Source organism: Rhinolophus ferrumequinum, chromosome 13, assembly GCF_004115265.2.
Source record: "Rhinolophus ferrumequinum isolate MPI-CBG mRhiFer1 chromosome 13, mRhiFer1_v1.p, whole genome shotgun sequence".
NCBI lineage: Eukaryota > Metazoa > Chordata > Mammalia > Chiroptera > Rhinolophidae > Rhinolophus > Rhinolophus ferrumequinum.
In genome coordinates, this window is record NC_046296.1 from 19,030,236 (window position 1) to 19,052,580 (window position 22,345).

A 22,345-nucleotide genomic window follows, 5' to 3' on the forward strand; every position below is an offset into this window, starting at 1 on the left:
ACCCTGAGCCCAGCAATCCCTCTCCTGTGTATCTACCCAAAAAATCTGAAAACATTTATCCATAGAGACACATGTGCTCCAATGTTCATTGCAGCTTTATTTACGGTGGCCAAGACATGGAAACAACCAAAATGTCCTTCCATAGATAAATGGATAAAGAATACTATTCGGTGGTAAGAAAAGATGAAATAGGACCATTTGTGACAACATGGATGGATCTTGAGGTTATAATTCTAAGTGAAATAAGTCTGACAGAAAAAGCAGAGAACCATATGATTTCACTGATATATGGTATATAAACCAAAAACAACCAAAGAACAAGACAAACAAATGAGAAAAAAAAAACAACTCATGGACACAGACAATAGTTTAGTGGTTATCAGAGTGAAAGGGGAGTGGGGGGTGGGAGATGAGGGTAAAGGGGATCCAATATATGGTGATGGAAGGAGAACTGACTCTGGGTAGTGAACACACAATGTGATATACAGATGATGTATTACAGAATTGTACACCTAAAATCCATGTAACTTTACTAACAATTGTCACCCCAATAAACTTTAATAAAAAAAAAAAAAGAATACAACCCTGAATCGATGCGTCTATTGGTTTGTCTACCCCTGTACTGAATAGATTCTCCTTTTTAAGGCTGCCAGAGTGGGGGTAAGGGGATAAAAAGGACTTTTGGTGGCAGAATAATTTATCCTGTGCTGGAGAATACTCAATAGTGCTATACAGGAGCACAGATAGGAAGATCCCATATTATTATGGTTTTCATTCATTTTAAGAAGTTCACAGTGTCAAACACTGAGGACTGTGTGCTAGGAGAATGTTTGGCGTATTACATGTGAATCTAATAGGCCGATTGTTTGCTAGACACTGGGATCAGTTTGTGGATTATCTTTGAGACAGTTTTGGACCTGGGCACATCAACCTGCTATGAATTGCTTCTTCCATAAGGATATTAGATCTATAGCCAGATGAATGGTGAATGGGCCAAAGGCAAACCACAAACCAAGCGTGGATGAAAGTACTGGTCCAGAAAGAGCTCTTGTTGTTCAAAATAGAACAATTGGGAAAATGAAACAATAAAAAACAAAATATGAGATTTGAAAAAACACGTTGAATAAAATGGGACAAGGAACATCATTCTAAAAATTCAGAGGAAACTTGATTCTAAAAAAAATTTGCTACATAACCGAAAGGAAATTTTAGAAAATTGATGGCATGAAGAAAGCATAATCTCTGTGAAACAGGAACAAAATTCTTTAAAAGGATAAATGGAGATAGAAAAACAGCAAGATGAGATGAATAAGAATAATTACAAAAAATGATTATTTCAATAGCAGATAGAGTAAAAATGAAGTTTTAGAGGAAAATATTGATTAATATTCACATTTTTAACCATTTATTCAAACAAATGTATATCAAATGCCATTTATGTGGCAGACAGTGTTCTAGGGACAGGGGACACAACCATAAACAAGTCAAACAAGAAACTTGTTCTCATGGAGCTTGCATCCAAATGAAACGAGACAGACAAATAAAAAACCAACATAATATCAGATGGAGATATGTGTTATGCAGAGAATTAAAAGAGAATGTGTTAGGTGGTACTTTCCATTTTAAATTGCGTAGTAGAAAAATCTTCTCTAAGTAGTTGACAATTAAGTTATATTTTAATTACAAGAAAGAGGCAGGCATTTCCTGATTGTTGGTGTCACTTGGGGTTTTTGTGTGAGATCCTTTTGTACTTTGATTTGATTCTATAGATACTCCTTAGATTATCTCATTTTCTCCTAGGCTTCAATTACCATCTATCTGGTGATGGTTCTGAAATCCATTATCATTAGGCTAGCCCTTTCTCCTGAGCTCCTAGACCCAAATATGGCTGCTCCGAGCACTTAGTCCTTGCAACTCACAAACTAAGCATGTCTAATACAGGGGTCATTATCATCAATCTCCCCAGATACAGTAAATTCTTGTTTTTTATGGTAGTGGTGTTCTATAAAGTCACTGTAAACACTGAGTTAATGAAAACTGAGCCATTGCTCCTAGAGGAAATATAGGGTATGTTCCTGTGAGTTTCTGATCACAACATTTTCATCAACAAATCAATTCCTAACCTCGTTTCAAGTGTGTTTTTCTTTAAAGACACATTATTTAATATATATATTGTTGATTCATTAGTATTGCATTCATGGCCACCAGCACTATAATTCATGCCTGAACGATGCTTATCTAAAATGTTTTCTCCATAAAGCACATGTTGCCTTCTTGAACTTAGGAACACTAGACAGCACTTCAGTACTGTGTTTGGGGCCATTATAAATAGTAAAATAACCAACAAGAAGCACGAAAATGCAAGACATACAGGTGGCCATCAGGTACTTGAAAAGGTTCTCAATGTCACTAATCATCAGGGAAAGGCAAATCGAAGCCACAATGAGATATCTCCTGACACCTGTTAGAATGGCTATTATCCAAAAGACAAGAAACAACATGTGTTGGCGAGGATGTGAAGAAAAGGGAACCTTCATGCACAGTTGGTAATGGAAATTGGTGGAGCCACTGTGGAAAACAGAGTGGGGCTTCCTCAAGAGATTAAAAATAGAACTACCATATGATCCAGCAATTCCACTTCTGGGTATTTACTGAAGAAATTGAAAACACTAACTTGAAAAGATAAATGCACCTCATGTTTATTGTAGCATTATTTACAATAGCCCAAGTAGGGAAACAACGTAAGAGTCCATTGATGGATGAATGGATGAAGAAAATTTGGTATATATACACAATGGAATAAAAGAAGGAAACCTTGGCATTTGCAGCAACATGGATGGACCTTGAGAGCATTATGTTAAGTGAAATGAATGAGTCAGACAGAGAAAGACAAATATTGTATGATCTCACTTACATGTGGGATCTAAAAAACACAAACAAACAAACAAACAAACAAACCAAACCAAACTCATAGATAAAAGAACAGATTGGTGGTTGCCAGAAACAGAGTTGGGTGTAGGGAAATTGGATGAAGGTGGTCAAAAGATACAAACTTCCAGTTATGAAAAATAAGCCCTTGTGGATGTAATGTACAACTTGGTGACTATAATTAATAATAGTGTATGTATATTTGAAAGTCACTAAGATAGTAGATCTTAAAAGTTCTCATCACAGAAAAAAATATTTGTGACTGTGCGATGATGGATTGTGATCATTTTACAATATATACAAATATTGAATAATTATGTTGTGTACTTGAAACTAATACAATGTTATATGTCAATTATGTCTCAATTTTTAAAAAAAGCAGAAAAATACAAAAAAAAATGTGGCACTAGCTAGATTGTGAAAAGGATAATTGTTTATAGTGAACTGAAATAAGAAAGCTGAGTCTTGCCTTGTTCAACCTCATCCAGGAGGATGTGTATGAGGCAACTCAAAATTTTCACCACTTTGTACACGTCTGTACATGAAATGAAATGTACACGTCTGTAAATGAAAGAGCCATGGGCGTTGATTTTCAGGTTACAAGTAAATTTTAGCAAGTGAACAAATTTGCAAATGCAGATGAAAACTAATAATGTTGGACTGTATATTCCTTCTCGTATGTTTCCTTTCTCATTAAATGACACCACCGTCAAAGCAAGTTACCCAGGTTAGAAACCTCACATCATATCCACTCAGTCATCCACTGACATCTCCTAAATATATGTCAGAGTCTGACTAATCTTTTTGTATCTAATTTTCCCTTTTTCATTCTACTCACTACATTATAATTTCCAAGTGTCTAAAACTCTTACTGTCTTTAGATTTGAAGTCCAAGTATCTTAACATAATTTACAAAGCCCTCCAGCCAGCCGTATCTCGTGTCATCCCTCTCCCTTACACTCCAAAGTTCCAGCCATGAAAAGCTTCTTTCAATTCATGGGAGGTGTGATGCCTTTTTTCGTTGAACCTCTGGTCTCTACAAGGAACATTTTTTCCCTATCTCTTTACCTGACTTCTTATTCTGACTCATTCTTCACTTATGATTATAAAGGCCATTTTTTAACTAGGAAGCTCTCTCTGCCATATCTCCCATGTACTACACACACACACACACACACACACACACACACACACACACACACACACACACACCCACTCCAATCCATGAAATTCAGTAGTTTATGTTAATATAATTGCTTATCTTCCATCATAGACTCTAACCATAAATTCAGTGAGGACAGGGTCCATTCTACTTTACATACCACGGGTGCGAAAAAAATGTATACACGTGACTTGTATTCATCTTTTGTTATCGGTATATATTGAGTATTACAATTTTAATACAGTTTTTACTTTCTTAAAATGTGTATACATTTTTTTGGCACCCTCTGTATATTAAGTGACTTGTTTTTCTGTGATATTGTGTATATTAATTATTACAAAGTCTTTGTAGCACTGTAATACTAATGACATAAAATGAAAAAAAAATCACCAAAATGTTTCATTTGCCTGCATATTGTTTTATATCTATTTGCTTATACCTTCAATAGTGTTTGTGGGATTTTTTTGTTTTGTTTTTTTTGTTTGTTTTTTTTAAATATTTTTGATTAAAGGAGTTTAAAGCTGAAGTGGCAACCGTCTATAGTTCATCTATTGACCTATTTGTGAATAGGCAGGCACTTAATCAATGACTCAGCCCGACTGGTCAGACATCTGCTTCTCAAATTCCACCTGTAAGTACTGAGTTGACAAAATTGGCAGAGGAAACAGAATAATCAGAGGTGAATTTACTTAGCAGCCTGTAGGGAAAAATCTAACTCATTTTTGTAAATGGGGAAGCCAGACCTATTAGATATATTGGTCTTGTCTTATGTTTTAGTTTATTGAATGAATATTTGAAATGCAAAACTGTATGTAGTTTAGAATTAAGTTGAGGTTCATGATTTGGTATTTATATAGAATTTCATCTTATATATTTTCCTCTCATTTATAGCAAATAATTAAATTAGTATACCATGGTCTAATTAGAGAGAAGACTTTCCCTAAATTCTCAGCTAAGTATATCTTGGCTCCAAAGCATGTTGAATATGTAATGTCACACCAGAATAATAAAAGGCCTTTAGGACTGTTAACCTTAAAATGAAAAGCCCTTCAGTGTGTATGGAATGTAATTGACATTTAATAACAACACTAGGCCGTGAAATGGTGACAAGTGGGGAATAACTTTAACAAACCAACAGGCAGTTTCCACATCTTATTTTTTTAAATAGAATAATTTGCTACCTCATTAACTTATGGACTAAGAAAGCCTTGAAAGAGCTGTCTTAATGTTTGATTTCATTTTATAGGCAGATAATATCAGGTGTATACAATTATAATCACTTCAGCATTTTAAAACCTTTGTTTTTAAGTTACACCAGGGGTCAACAAACCATGACCCATGGGCGAGATCCAGCCTGCTGCCTATTTCTGTCTGATCTGCGAATTAAAAAGTTTATATTTTTAAATGGTTGGTAAAAAAACAAAAGCAGAATAATATTTCATGACAGGTGAAATTTATATGCAATTCTAATTTCAGTTTCCACAAATAGGGTCTACGGGGGCCAGCCACACCCATTTATAAATTGTCTACGAGTATGGCTGCGTTTGCACTGGAAGGGCAGAGTTAAGTACTTGAAGCAAAGACTGGCTAACCTAGCCTAAGAGCATTTACTATCTCCCCCTTTACAGAAAACGTTTGGCAACCTCTGAGCTATAGTACTGAGTTTGCATGATTTAGTACCTTAAATCAACTCTCCCAGTTCAGAGAAATCACATTGGATAAAATTCTTTAGACTTTTGGGAAGGTGAAGGAAACTAAACTAGGTTTTGCAGGGGTGTATACTTTCTCACATGGATGTTATCTTATTCAATTTTTAAATAAGCACTTGCATGGTGATTATTATTTATCATACACTGTTCGAAAAGCTTTGTCATAACTCTGCTTGTAAAGCTTTGATTTAGAAATTTTCATAACACCTTTGTGTGGTTGGCATCTCTACAAATGAGAGAACCACAGCGTATCTACTAGTGAAAGTTAAAAAGTTAAGTAGTAGAAGTTAAATTTGTGAAAGGGAAGTTATATAGCTAGTCATATGAGTTATTGAGCTAGTGAGGGGCAGAGGCACGATTTGAATGAAATCATCTGGTTCCAAAATCAGTGCTCGTAACCACTGTGCAGCGCTGTCTCTCCCTTCCCACTCTTGTTTATTTACAGAAGTCTTGGATTAAGAGTAGTAATAAGGGAGAATCATGTTTTAAAAGCTTTGTTTGAGCTTATATTAGTTTTCTTGTGCTGTTACATGAAGTACCACAAACTGGGCAGCTGAAAACAACATTAATTTGTTCTGTCACAATTTTGGAGGCTAGAAATCCAAAATCAAGGTGTTAGAAGGCCATCCTCCCTCTCAGACTCTGGCCGTCCTCCCTCAAGAATCCTTCCTTGCGTTTTTCCAGCTTCTGATGGTGCCATTACTCCTTGGTGTTCCTGGGCTTGCAGCTGCACTCCTCTAATCTCTGCTTTTGTCACCACAAGGTGTTGTTTGTGTCTTTTCTCCTCTTCTTTTGAGGACACCAGTTATATTGGATTAAGGGCCACCCTACTCTATTATGACTGCATCTTAATGTAACTAATTACATCTTCAACGACCTGATTTCTAAATAAGGTCACATTGAGAGATCACGAGGAGGAGGTGAATTTTGAGAAGACACTATTAGACCTGGCTACAGAGCTCATGAGGCAGCTCTTGTTCCCTAGAGTTTGAACCCTTCAATTTAAGCCCGGAAACCCAAAGTGAAAAGTGGAAACTGTGCACTGAGAATTTCCAGGGCTTTGGTTATTTTTTTGGTGTTAATCCTGTACTAATTATATTCTATCTGGGAAGACTGATTTATTGTTTTTAGTTCCTACCTTCTTTTTTGCTTCATTTTGCCCTTTGTTCATGATTCATTTTCATTCTGGACAGTTTTTCTTCTGGAATGATCTGTGAGGTTTTTTTAAGGATCATTTTCTCTACTGTTGTTATAACCTATGAGAACGTTGGTTTGTCTTCATTCTTGTGAATTTGTGATAGTTGATTCAGAGCTTTGGTGTGTTGGAGGTTGAGTTCTGGTAGTTTCCTCTTGAGAATCTTTTGTATCCATCCCTTCGGGATTTCTAAGTAAGGGTCAATAAATGGTAATAGTTATTTTTATTTTTTCTATGACTATCATTGTTACAATAGCAGATTTTGAGAAATGTGGGGCTGCCTCAATTCCAGACCCGGGTGCTTCTCTTTTCCTGTGAAATGTGAGAATAATTGGTCCATTTGGGTCAGCACTTTTTCTTTCATTTATTTTACAGGGTGCCCGGGAAACATTTGAGAATTACTACCGAAAACAGAGGCGAAAACAGGCCCGTTTGGTGCTCCAGCCTCCATCTAATATGGTAGTATCACCACCTTCACTTTTTTCACTTTTCTTCTCTGGTAGTTTTTATTTATTTTGCATATGTGCTTAAAAAAATTTTTTTTTGTGGTCAGTCTGAGACCACTTTTGATGAATGTGACTTGGAGTAAGAGAATAGCAACTCCAACATCTATTCATTGCTATGTGTCAGAAATTGTTCTAAATACTAGACAGGTATTATCTCATTTCGTCCTCAGTGTAACCTTATGAGGTAGGTACTATTATTATACGTACCTTATAGTCTTGGGAACTGAGTCTTAAGAAATTAAATAACTGATATTAACTCTGTATTAATGTATCAAAAGAAAAGCAATAACGTTTTTCTTATTTGTTTTGTTGCAGCATGAAACTTTAGATGGCTACAGGAAGTATTTTAATCAAATTGTAGGGTAGGTACATGTGTGTGTGTGTGTGTGTGTGTGTGTATTCAGATTTATACATTTTCAATATGTAGATTTGTGAGACTTGAGAAAATAAATCAAGTTTTCATTGGGAAATTCCTTTTTTTGTTTGTTTCTTTCGTTTCGACTTTCTGATGATTTTGAAGGAACGTTCTATTGGTTTCAATATTATATTGCTGGAGAGTGCTTTTTGTGGATAAAAGGAGAAAAACATTGAGTTGTAATCTTATTATATTTGATGTTTTATTTCTGTATTCTTGGTAAAAGGGAACCAAATAATCAGCAAAGTTTTTCTAAAAGGCCAGATAGTAAAGTATTTTAGGCTTAGCGGGTCATAAGGTTTTTGTCACTACTATCGAGCTCTGTTGTTGCAGTGTGAGAGCAGCTATAGACAGTACAAATGGGTGAGCATGGCTCTGTTCCAATGAAACAATGTTTATAAAACCATCTTATTTTAATTGCAAAATAATGACTTTGCAGTTAAAGGGAAACAAATCGGATTGCTCTATGATATTTCTTTTCTACAGATTAAGAAGAATATGACATAAATATTCCGTATTCAAAGAATTGTTTAATTAGTATGAAGATTTAGGCAAGATTGCTGAAGATATATTTTAAATGCATAAAAATAAAAAAGCCACAGCAAAATGTTAAAAAATAAGTGTGCATTTTTTTTAATACCTTTGTAAGATAACCTTTTCAATACTTTGACGAGAAAGTCCATGTAAGAATAAGGGAGATTATTTTGATATTTTGTGTGTTGGGGTCTTAAAAAATACATTTTAGCTTTCATTGCCTCTTGAAAATCTATTGGTTTTTTAAAAATTTGTTAATGGCCTGATGTTTTAAATATAGTGAAATTAGTCTCCTTTACCTATAAACATTTTCCTCCCTTTTAAATTGCTGGATACCATGGTTAACATTTAACAGAAATGTAACTCTAATTTCTGTAAAAGTGGTTAAGAGTACATTGATGATCGGGGGCATAATTCTAAGTCCAAGAAATCTGATTTCATTTGTGATACCAAACAGCTTTCTTTGGAAAAAAATGACTGTTAACTTAGAATTTGATGGCAGCTCTTAATGTTGTCAAACCTTGGAGATAGTATTCAAACTGTAATTTCTGACAGCTGTGCTTTCTTTTTTCCTCAATCTTAGCTTTTTTGTGGTTGAAGATCATATTTTACATACAACCCAGGGCCTAGTAAATAGAGCCTACATTGATGAACTTTGGGAAATGGCACTTTCAAAAACCATCGCAGCACTCCGAACCCACTCGGTGAGTAAGATGCCCAAGAGAAGTTCTTACTTCCAGCTTATTATCTTTCTATTATTCAGTGTTTCACTGCTTTAAAATAATCACATGTATACCATTTGAAATCATCCGTTTGGAGCTATCTCCTTTAAAGACATGTGGAAGTAGCCACTTCAGATTGTCATGTTCTCTAACAGCCCACTTTTGTGGGTGTCCTTTGCAAAGGGAAACAGCAGCTAACGTTTATTGATTGCTTGCTAGGTCTCAAACGCTGTTATGTGTATTTCATGTATATATTTCCTCCTCACTGCATCCCTATAAAGTATGTGTTATTGGTATATTTACCTTATAGTCCGGGGAACTGAACCTCAGAGAGGTTAAGTAACGAGCCTACTGTCACCCAGTAAGTGGTGGAGCTTGGATTCAAATCCAGATTTTGTGACTCCAGAGACCATGTTTTCAGCCACTGCTGCATACCACCTTTTATAATGCCTAGCAATAATTATTTGGAGTTCACAATTTTCTTCTTACTTATTGTACAGAACGTTTACAACAGATCAGTGAGTTACCTCATTATGAGTTCCTGTGATCTACTGATACATTTTATCAGATTTCCATTTTGAAAAGATTATTCTGGGTCAATTATGGATGAGTGGTGAGAATGGATATGGGAAGACCAATTAGTAGGCTAGTCTAGTATTCCATGCAGGAGATGATAGCTGGACCCAGGGGTGATAGTAGTTATGGAGAGATGTGGATGAATTAGAGAGATTTCTTACAAAATACGATTAGTTGTACTTTCTGATGGATTAGATATAAGAAGTAAGGGTAAAAGAAGTAGTACCACGGTAAGGTCTAGTGTATGCTTTCCTTCCTTGAATGATCGATAGTGTTGGTTTTGATGCCTTGTAGTAGGGAGGTCAGAAGTTGCCTTTGGATATGATCACTTTCAGATGCCTTTGTTCCATCCACATAGCAAGGACGATTTGTTCATATATAAGATTTGTTTATATATATATATATATATATATATATATATATATATATATATATATATGAGATTTGTTAATATGTAATTTTGAAACCAAAGAGAATATGTCATTATTAAATGTGTTGCAAATATTTTTCTCCTTTTATTTTTGTTTATGGTTTTGGGCTGGGGGTAGGGTCAATTGTAGGAATATACCATTTAAAAAAATAATGTATTTGATAAGCTTTTTAAAACTGTTTTTGTGTTTTAGCTATTATAAAATTTGCAGTGAATATTTTTATAGAAACGTCTGTGCACAAGTGCTTACACTTAGGATAAATTCTTAGAGGTAAAATTAGTGAGTTAAAGGATCTGTATATTTCTTAGGCGCTGCATGAATATTGCTAATTTGCTCTACAAAAATATAGAACCATTTAACACTCTAAATATCATCTGTTAGAATGCCTGGTTCCCCATTCCTTTTAATACAGGGTCATCTTTGAAAAGAAAAAATCATTCCCAGTCTAATATCAGAAATTATATCTTATTTTAATGTTTTTCTTTGATTGGTACTTACATCGAAAATTTTCTCACGTTTTTTATTTATTTGTATATCTTAGAATTTTCTATTCATATGCATTTCCTTTATTTTATATTTTAATATGCTTTTTATATTTTATTATTTATTAGTAAAACGTGAGTGTTAGTCTTTAATTTGAATGTTAATCCCTCGTCTGATTTATAGGCTGTAAATATTTTTTCTTAGTTTCATGTGTCTCTAACCTTTGTTTTTCTTTTTCATGGCTTTACAGAAGTTTAAAATTTTTTTGTATAATTAAATTTATTGATGTTTAACTTTATAATTTATATCTTCTGTATTCTAAAGAATATGTAATTAATTTTTTATATTTGATTTTAGAATTTCTATAGTTTCTTTTTTTACATATAAATTACAGACATAGAAAGTTTGTTTTAGTATGGGGCATGAGGTTGGACTCTATCTTTTAATTATTTTTACAGTAACTCATCACTTGCAGTAGTAACATTATTGTGATAATTTATTGTTTTATTTATTTTGGGTTGCCATCACAAAATACCATAGACTGAGTAGTTTAAACAACAGAAATTTATTTTCTCAACTGTTCTGGAGGCTGGTAGTCTGAGATCAGGGTGCCAGCATGGTGGGTTCCTGGTGAGGACTCTCTCCTGGTTTGCAGATGGCTGCATTCTTATCACGTCCCTACATGGTCATTCCTCAGGGTTATTCTATGTCTCCTCAACCTTTTGTAAGGACACTAGTCTCATCGGACTAGGGCTCTACCCTTTTGACCTCATTTGATCTTAGCTATCTGTCTAAGGCCCCATCTCCAAATATAGCCACACTGGTGGTTAGGGCTTCAACATTGATTTTGGGGGACACAATATTCAGTCCATAACATCTGTCCTTTCCCAACATGTTTGAAAGGCTTCCTTTATCATATAATAAATGTTATATAAATAATATGTGTTATATACACGTAAACAGACTAAGGTCTATTTCTATGCTCTATGAGTCCCACCCTCCCCCCCACCCTTCTTCTTTCTGCATGTCTTGAACCAATACAACATTGCTTTGATTATTACATCTGACATAGTATGGTTTAATTTCTTATAGGACATGTATATCCTCTAAAATCCTCTCTTAAAAATATGCTGACTATTTATCTTTGTACTATTCTCCCAGGTTAATTTGAGAATCACTTTGTTATGTCCCTTTCATCTCTTATCCCTCCATAGAGATGAAAATTGAACTCCAATCTTACTATGCAGTAAATCTGTAGATTTAATTGGAGGCAATTGACATATTACAATATTTGGTAATTTGCACTGGAAGTATTTTTTTCACTGGTATTTTTCACCGGAAATGTTTTTTTGTCATTTATTTGCTTTCATGAATTTTGGTAAAATATTTTGTACACTCCCCATCTAAGTCCTGTTTTTGGTGTTTTATGTTTTTTTTCAGGGAATATTTTGAGGAAAGTTTTTTTACCCCAATCATATTTATCAACTAGTATTGCTGTCATTCTATAGAAGTCCTTGATTTTGTTTGTTTATTTTATATCTGTCCATTTCACTGATGTTAACAATTTATTTTTTTCCCCCGAGAGAAGCTGTTTTTCTTTTAGAAAACTTAGATTTCTTCCAAGCAATTTCTTTTATGTAAAGCAGTGGTTCTTAACTTTTTGTGTATGACTGATACATTTGAGAATGTGACAAATCTGTACGATTCTCTCAGCAGGAAAATATACTTTCTTCATCATGCAATTGCATTTGATGTCATTAAGAGCAGGACACTTTCCAAGTGTGCTGATTAAAGTGTATATGTATGGAGAAAATTAATCTTAATGGAGTTTTTTTTAATAGATTGACTGTGTATTCTTTTGAATTGAAAATTAACTGACAAATGCCTTCTCCACCCCGGCTCCCCCCTCGCCCCAGCTCCCATACTCTTCCCCAATAGTTCAGCATCAGTATGCAGAGGGAGAAAGTAGGGCTGGGAGTGGGTAGGAGGAGTAAGGAGATGATGGGTTAAAGGGCATGGGGTTTCTTTTTGAGGTGAAGAAAATATTCTAAAATTGACTTGGTTATGTTTGCACATATCTGCAAATATACAAAAAACTAAAAACCAATAAATTATGTGCTTTAAATGGGTGACTTGTATGGTATGGGAATTGTATCTCAAGAAAGCTATTAAAACATAACTTAGCATCGCCCCACATTTACTCAGTGAACCATTTTATCCATTATGAGACAGAGTACTTGATGCCACAGATATTAATTCCATTTCATGACACTGTTTATTGTGTTATATTACCCAGCAAGGAAAGCAAAATAAGAACAACCCAAACATCAAAACAAATTTCAAAAACAAACTCTATATCTGAGTGATTATGTTTTTTGTTTATCACAATCTATGTATTTTTCTAACTTTCTATATGACTAAAAGTACTCTTTATTTTCTGATTGAATTACTAGTCATTGCATAAATTGAAAACATTTTGAAATATACACTATTTCAGGTATTAATGAGTGTAATAGCCTCATGCCGATTTCAAAACACAATAAAGGTCTTACATAACCCATCTCACTTAGAATTCAAATTTAGCAATATTTTAAAAGAATAATATGCTAATACAAAGGAGAATTTATATCAGAAATGGTTCAATAGTAGATCTGCTATATAATTGCAGTATCATCAGATAATACTGAAAAGGTGTTTTAAGATTCAGAATTATGGAATAATGCAATCCCGTGTGGCCAAAATAACTCATGTTTTATACTGTGTTTCCCTGAAAATAAGACCTGGCTATACAATCAGCTCTGATGTGTCTTTTGGAGCAAAAATTAACATAAGACGCAGTCTTATTTTACTATAAGACCGGGTCTTATATAATATGATATGTGATATGATATGATATGATATAATACCGAATCTTACTAATTTTTTCCTCCAAAAGACACATTAGAGCTGATTTTCCGGCGAGGTCTTGTTTTCGGGGAAACAGGGTAGATAGTAAATATTGCACATTTTTTGGAATTAGGTAGACAAGAGCGTGTGCTGTGATAGTAGTTTTACACACACCCATACCCACATCCAAACTCATACCCTGTCACACAGATATTTTCAAGTTATTTGGAGCCAGAGGGTATACTAAGCATGTGTGTCTTCCAGATCTAACAAAATTCTCGTTGAAATAACATGGGAAGACAAACAAACTAAAACGAGAAACTCTACAAAGTACCAGGCTATAGGCTAGAAGTTTTGAAAAATTTTTTGAACTTAGAAAACAGATGGAATCATAATAATGACTGCACCAAAGAAAAAATTACATTAAATATGGTAGCGGTGGTTATTGTCAAAGTAGGAGACATTCTTCCAAGTGGAATATAGGAACAATCAAAATTTAGAGTCAACAAATACAGCGAGCGGGAATGGGCCTAGGAGAAATCATAAGGCAAATTATTTCAAGGTCTGCTTTCCAAAATCTTTGGCCAACCAGCTGCTTGCCCAATTCCTTTGGCCAATCTTACCATCTACATAGTAGAGACAATAGCATGATCAGCGAAGTTCTCTAGTGCTGCTTTTTGAACAAAGTAATTCATCTGTCCCACCCACATATAAAGAGCCTATAGTCAGTTTCTTGGGAAACAGATTTACAACTGCAGAGGATGAAACCCATACCTGTTATCCATACTAATCATTCATTCTAAAACATGAACAAGCAGCTAAGAGTCATAAAATATTTGAGGAAAACCAATTACATCAAATAGAAGATAACAGCATCCCCGTGGCAATATTGTAGTCACAAAGTGAAAGGCAGTTTGGGGAATATAATTAATAATGTAAAGATTTTGTAAGGTATCCGATGGACACGTGTGTTATCAGGGAGACCACTTCATGGGCTGTGTAGATGCCTGACCACCGCACTGTACACGTGAAGCTGAAGCTGAACAATAATGAATGTCAACTATAATCATATATAAAATAAAATAAAATGTGAGATAATCTTTAAGTCTCAAAGCACTTAGTAAGGATATTAAGGAATTTCCAGGCCAAATCCAGGGGAAATTGAGAATCCAAAGAGATAGGCTAAACACTTAAGCTGCCTTTGTCTTGAGGTCACTTGTTAGTTCAGACAATTTGAACTTAGAGCTTGACAGCCTATTGGGCTTACCCAAAATGGAGAGTCTAATATGATGCCCTTCCCAAATTAAGCTGAAAAGGATTATTCCTTTCAGATTAAGGGTTGAACCAGAAGTTACAAAAAAAAAGCAGTCAAAATTCTTCCCTCAAAAAAAATCTCCAGGTCTAGGGAGTTTTATCCTCAATTCCTATCTTATATAAACTCTCAGAGAATAGAAAAGAGGAAACACTAACCAACTCATTTTATGTAGTATGTGTCGTCTTGATAATGAAACCAGATGAGGATGGTACAAAAACTTATAAACTCATAAATATAGATCAGGCTCATTCATACATATAGATCAGAAATCCTGAAAAAAAATGCTAGAAAACTGAACCCAACAATTTACAAACAATATTAATATTATTGAGTTGATAGTAACAAATGCAAGCTTATTTCAACATTACAAAGTTTATTAATGTAATTTAATGCATTAATAGATTAAAAGACATTGCTCCTATTTTGTATTGTACTTGAAGTTGTATCTGGTGTTGTAAGGGCCGAAAGATAAATAAAATAAACCTTTGAAAGGAAGAAGCAAATTGTTGTTTTTGCAGATGACTTTTTTTGTACATTGAAAATAAAGAGGAATTTACAGAAAATTACTTTAATTAATAGAAGAGCTTAGCAAGTTTTATGACACAAAATTACTATACAAAATCAATTCTCTATATACATATACATTATACATATGTTGAAACCCATAGACTATAAAACACAAAGAGTGAACCCTAATGTAGAGTATGGGATTTAGTTAATAATAATGTGTCACCGTTAGTGCCTCAATTATAACAAATATACCGCACTAATAATATAAGACATTTTAGTAGGGAAAAGTATGCTTGAATGTATTTGTGAAAGGGCATATGGAAACTCTCAATTATCTGTAAATGCAAGACTGCTTAAAAAAATCTTTTAAGTTAAAAAATACAAAGAAACAAAAAACTAAGGAAAGACATGGAACTGATGAAAATAAGTCGTGATATTGTTTCCATGAGTGGGGAGAAAAGCAGTTGTGATTATTTTAATCGGGCGCCTTTGGCATGCTGGTGCTGTTCAGTTTTGTTTGCCAGGTAAAATTGTACATACAGGTTTTATTTATTTTTTCCTGTTTATATACTGTATTCACAATTTAAAAAATGTAGGAAGGAGGGAAAGGAAGGAAACAAGCCAAAAATGGGTAGAAATCAAAGATAAATGTTTGTCTTATAGAAATTTATGATTCCATAATGGAGAAATTTAATTCAAAGGTTAAATAGATAAAACTGCATATCATTCTGTGATCAAGAAGATAAAGTCAAATATATATCCCAAAATATAGAGCAAAGACAAAAAGAGATTGAAAATATTAAAGGAAAGTTAAGAAACATGACTAATGATGGAGAGTTTTGATTGTATATAATAGAGACTTAGAAAGTCACAAAGGCGGGAACTTTGATAAACAAATAAAAGAAGGAAATTTCCTTGTGGTGAAGAAAGCCTAGATTATTAAAATTGAAAGGATGCATTTTGTGTCAAGCAAAGTGAATGACAACCAACAATTTTCTCACATCTAAAATTTTTTTATTTTAGTTTGTGGACAAAAGGGAGGCATTTTCAAACATATCAGGATTCACAGTTTATGCTTCATCTATCCTATCTTATTGGTATTGTACGAAAACTGAAAAAGAAATCCAAAATACAAGATGGGATAAGATTAAGTAAAATGTATTAAAAGAAGAGAGTAAAAACTCAGATAAATCTACATAACTGATTGTTTGTAAAGTTTAATGTTATTAAGAATATCTATAAAAGGAGAGGCTTAATGTTTAAAAAGTTTTTAAAATGTAAACTACAGATTACTTCAAGTAAACAATAGACAGAAAGTACAAAACTTATTAATAACCACGATAAGATAATTTAAAAGTATTGCTCCAATGAAAAACATGAAACAAATAAAAAAAAAAAAGAATCGTAACTAGAACACTTAAAATGGCTGTAATAGGTCCAAGTATGTCTGTAATCATGGGAAGTGTCAGTTAGGAAGTTTTATAGTTTGACTGCTAAGAGATATTCATGCATTAAGATTACCTAAAAAGATTGAGAGGAAAGAGGAGCCAAAACAGCAATATTCTACAATGCAAGTAGAATTGAAGTTGAAGACAATTAAATGGGCTAAGAGAGGAACATTCTGTATTGATACCTGTTTTAACCCACCAGAAAGACAATAGCCCATTTATAGCGGACTGATACATCAATACGCATCAAAACAGAAACTGTTAGTAATAAGAAGAGAAATTGATGAACAATACCATTGTAGGAGAATTTAATACATCTCTTCAGGAACTGAGATATCAAGTAGAGAGTAAGCAACCAACCTAAAATTAAGAGAATTTGAATATCAAAATCACTGAACTTTTAAAATGTGACACATACATCCTTGTATCCTGCCCACAGAAGATATCTTCCATGTCATTTCATTTTTAAATTTGTTGATAAGAGAGTGCATGTGGACTTTATTTCTAATTTTAATTTTCTTCTGTATTTAGTTTCTCTTTTGTAGTCTTTGTATTAGTTGGTTTTGTTTTCTCTTTGTTGTTTAATCAGACTTACTTAAGATTTGTCTATTTTATTAATTTTACTTTTAACTTGAGCTTTTGGTTTCATTGATCGAATCTGTAATGTCTTCTCTGTCATTAATTTCTGCTTTTAATTTGATCAATTTTGTACTCTTATGATTTATTTTGGCTTTTTTTGGCTTAGTGTCGTGAGTTGAGTGCTTATAGTTTATTTTCAATCTTTTGTGTTTTCTAATGTTTGCATACAAAGAAATAAATTTACTTTGAAAATGGCGTTAGCCACATTTTGTAGGTTTTAATCTGAAATATTTCATTTTTGTTCATTTAAAAATAATCCGCAATATCAGTTTGATTTTTTCTTTAACCGCAGAGTTATTTCGAAGTGTGTTTTTAAATTTTCAAGTGTTCAAAATATAGATCTTGACTTCCTACAGTCTCTACTCAGCTCTTTCCTGGTGGAATCTGGCTTTACCTTAAACCAAGAAAGGGTTGGAACCTTTCTAGAGAGCCTCCACCGGGTGAAGCATTAAACAGTTAAATAAATCAACATTTAGTTTTGTTTCTAATAATTAAGATGTTTTCCTAATTGCTTTTTATTTCCTTCAGTCTTACTGCTCCGATCCAAACCTCGTGTTAGATTTGAAGAACCTCATCGTGCTTTTTGCTGATACACTTCAGGTTTGTGACTTCTGTTTACATATATGGATCTAGATGAGTATTTCATCCACTCCAAATCTTTTCCTTGTCTGCCTAAGCTTGAATAAGTACCTTTTGATTTTTAGTTGTGTTTCTTTATTTCCTAGAGCTAGATCTTTTTATCTCTTTATAGCATTTCCTGATCATCACCTTGACTATTTGTTCTCATAAATAGTTCCCATGCCCCCTTTTCTCCTTAGAGTAACTCAGTTCATTGAACCAGTTACTACTTTAGTTTTTCAAAATGTCCTTAATTCAGATATAGTGCCTGAGTGAGTTTAGAGTTTCTTAACTACTATCTTGAGTAATTATTGATTCAAACCACATATTATATCAGTAGAATAACATTAGAACAGTGGGTGGGATGGGTAGCATTTTCAGTTTCTCTCCCTACTGCTGATGGTTGCTAAGTGTTAAGGCGGAGTTGTAGGAAGAGCTTAGTGACAGTATACCCTGTATATATTGGTTTTAATTTTCATCGTTTTATTTTTTTTCTGACTGGCTTAAATATTTTGGCATGTATCTTTTTTACTCCTTAGAGATAAACATTCAATATTAGGTGGGAATGAAAGATTTGCCTATCATGGTTTCATTTAAATTGTTGGCTAAAGAACAAAACTATCTTTCAGTGCCTAATCTCTCTGATGTTGCTTTAAAAAAACAATCACCTTTTAAAACAAAGCTATTTTCTTATTTTGTATCAGGTTTATGGTTTTCCTGTAAATCAGCTTTTTGATATGCTATTGGAAATCAGAGATCAGTATAGTGAAACTCTGCTAAAGAAGTGGGCAGGTATTTTCAGGTGAGAAATTATCTATAGTCGTGTGTGTGTGTGTGTGTGTGTGTGTGTGTGTGTGTGTGTGTGTGTGTGCATTTGTTCAACATGTGTTTATGCATATGGTGTTTCAGGTGTAATGAGCAACAAGTATCTGTGGCTTATATTATCTAGCTATGATCTAGGTTATGATTGATAATTCAGGTAAATTGCAGTCATATCCGAAATAAAGTTCCAATCTCAGTGTGTTAGTGTCTACCATGTAGGGAGTCCCCAAATCCATTGTGACTTTTCTGTTTCTTTGAATAACTGTCAGATACCTTGGTTCACACCATCCGTATCATCTTGTGTATTCTTATTCAATATTTTGTTTCCTCTTTGAGGAACATGTCTGGTTTATATATTTTGAGCCCTTTTAAATTACTTAACTTCTTTGAACCTTTTTGAAGACTCACTCGTGTGATTCCTCATCTTCTTCCTTCTCCACATGCAGAGGCCTATTGCAAGCCAATATCTGAAGTATATTATTTAAATATGTATTGTCACATGCATGCAACAGTGAGAAAGTTACCCGGTTACTCCTCTTCAGGCTGTCTTCCCGGCATACACCCCGTGTCAGGTCACTTAAGTTTCTTCTCCTTTGGACCTTTACTCCTTTACTTAAAGTGATCTTCCTGCTCACTGCAAGACCCCTTCCCCAGATCCGTTTACCCTGTTTTCAGATTCTCTGCCTATTTTGTTTTGTTTTGTTTTGTTTTCCTCATCTGCCTATTTTGAAAGTTAGACTAGAAGATCTAATATGAGGTTAAAGAACATAAATATATCTTATTTAAAAACAAACAGACAAACAAATATAACATCTGCCTTTTCCAGAGCACACATTCTTTTATAATTCACTTCTTCCTTTCCTTAGGGCTTCAACATGTTGCCTTAAAATTTTCTGTATCCTCAAATACTGTGAGATCATGTTTATAATTGTGTTCCATTTGTTTTATTTTAAGATATTACATTGCCCCTTAAATCTTACACTTCATAGTTTATGAAGATATCTCTGATGATCACATAGTGAAACTCATTTGTAAATTAATATAAACATTTGTATTTCTAAAAACCACTTTTATCTAATGGTGCAATTGTATTTAATGAAGGATTATCTCCATAGGAACCTTAAAAATTAATAACATGATCTATTCATGGTCTTAAGAGCATCTGACGTGATATCTTCAGTACATTTCTGTTTTGATTTTGGTAGTTTAGTCTCTGCTATTATAGAACCTCCAGCCTGGTTAAGGAGTCAGAATTGATGGATGAAAAAAAAATTCATCCCATATAGAGCCGCATATGAAGTAAACATATTTGGATTTATTATATAATAGAAGTTACTTTTCCTCATCTGCCTATTTTGAAAGTTAGACTAGAGGATCTAATATGAGGTTAAAGAACATAAATATATCTTATTTAAAAACAAACAGACAAACAAATATAACCTCTGCCTTTTCCAGAGCACACATTCTTTGTAATTCACTTCTTCCTTGCCTTAGGGCTTCAACATGTTGCCTTAAAATTTTCTGTATCATCAAATGCTGTGAGATCATGTTTATAATTGTGTTCCATTTGTTTTGGAATGTATCTTTCTTTCTGTCTTCTTTTAAAGCCGTCCTTACCTGAAACCAAATATCTATATTGTAGAAGGAATAGACTAGAAACTGGAAAACAGTTATTTTGGGTTGTGATATATGTATAACCACTGGAGTTCAACTAAAAATTACTCTTGATCACTAATGATTCACCCTCTCTCCCTTCTTTATTTTCTTTATAGAAACATACTTGATTCTGACAACTATAGTCCTATACCAGTAACAAGTGAAGAGATGTATAAAAAGGTGGTAGGACAATTCCCCTTCCAAGATACAGAGCTGGAAAAGGTAAGGAATACTTTAACATAAACTTCTCTGCTTTGGCATCCTCTACAAGCTTTCATTGTATCAGTCTCATTCAAGGTATTCCCTTTAACTCAGTGGGTTAGAACTCTGGAACACCTTCAGGATGCTTTTCGGGCTTTGAAGAATGGAAGTTCCTGTTTTAGGAATCAGTAGATGGCTTTGGGGTCCTGTCACTGGTGAAGTGTTTGGGGGATTGCTGGGAGTGTTCCAATTTGGTATATACTTAGGACATTTTCTTCCCAAAATATATAGTAAATATTTCCCTATGTGCTATAATTCCATTGGTTTTGAAAAAATGCATTGAGTCATGTATGTCATGTATGTACTACCACAATAATACCCCAGAATAGTTCATCATCCCCAAAAGTTCCTTCATGCTCCCCCGTTTAATCAATCCCTCCCCTCGGCCCCAGCCTTTGGCAACCACTAATCTGGTTGCTATCCATCTTTGCCTGACTTTTTGAGATTGACTTTTTTCACTCAGCATTGTAATGCTTTTGAGAATCATCCAAGTTGTTGCCTGTTATCAATAGTTCATTCCTTTTTTACTGCTGAATATGTACCACGGTTTATTCATCCCTTCATGTTTTGGAGAACATTTGAATTATTTATTTAAATTAGTGTCTTATTGTTTTTAGTATCAGTAAACTTATGGAAATACTTTCGTAAATTCAGGTTATTAAGCTGACAGTTCACAATGTGGAAGAAAATTCTTTTTGCATTTTAGCTAATTTACAGGTATCTTCAATGTATATTTCTTTGTGACTTGCTTTCATTCATTCTTGCATTTACAGCAACCATTTCCAAAAAAGTTTCCCTTCTCTGAATTTGTGCCAAAAGTTTACAACCAAATTAAAGAATTTATCTACGCCTGTCTGAAGTTTTCAGAAGATCTTCATCTCAGGTATCATAAGAAACAGTGGAAATGCAGCAAATACTGAGATTGTGACTGTATACATAAATATTCTGAAAAATGATTGATATTTCTTTCAGCTCTGATTTTGAAAGTCAGTGTTAGCCCTTCACAGCATGGCACTGCTATATTTATATAGTCATAGTGAATTGACTTTTCACTATGAAAAGTTGGAGACTTTTGGATAATTTTTGTTTGTATTACTTAGTTTATTCTCTACTATTTGCTTTATAGATTTACATTTCATCACTTTCTATTAGTGAGAATTCACTAGAAAAGAGCAGTATAACATACTAGTTTTTACATTCCACTTGATGAAATTTTAAGGCCAGTAGGGGAGTAGCAGGTAAAATCCTTTGGAAATATTCCCTTTAAATATTCTTTGGATTTGTTTAAGGTATCTGTGTCTCCTTTAATTTATGTTTAATTATTTAACTAACATAAATTGAGCCTGTTTATATACCACACACATCCTGCTTTTCGGGAATGCCAAAATAAAAAGACCCAGTTCTTTGACCTTAGATATTGTTAGTATCTTCTCAGGCTAATAGACATGAAAATAGACAGTTAAAATATAGCAGGGTGGGTGTTGTAATATGGCTAGTGTACTTTCAAAACTCCTAGAACAACACTTAGT

General features: G+C 33.8%; 1 protein-coding gene across 3 annotated transcripts in view; it reads left to right on the plus strand.

Annotated features, from left to right (window-relative positions):
- The window catches only part of EXOC6B (exocyst complex component 6B), a 584,188-nt gene that overhangs the window by 282,177 nt on the left and 279,666 nt on the right, over positions 1-22,345 (plus strand). For all 3 annotated transcript variants that reach the window (XM_033124336.1, XM_033124337.1, XM_033124335.1), the window contains exons 9-15: positions 7,370-7,453; positions 7,816-7,862; positions 9,033-9,153; positions 17,988-18,059; positions 18,782-18,879; positions 20,672-20,777; positions 21,590-21,699. In XM_033124336.1, the coding sequence (XP_032980227.1) occupies positions 7,370-7,453; positions 7,816-7,862; positions 9,033-9,153; positions 17,988-18,059; positions 18,782-18,879; positions 20,672-20,777; positions 21,590-21,699 (638 nt within the window). The remainder of the gene's footprint in view (positions 1-7,369; positions 7,454-7,815; positions 7,863-9,032; positions 9,154-17,987; positions 18,060-18,781; positions 18,880-20,671; positions 20,778-21,589; positions 21,700-22,345) is intronic.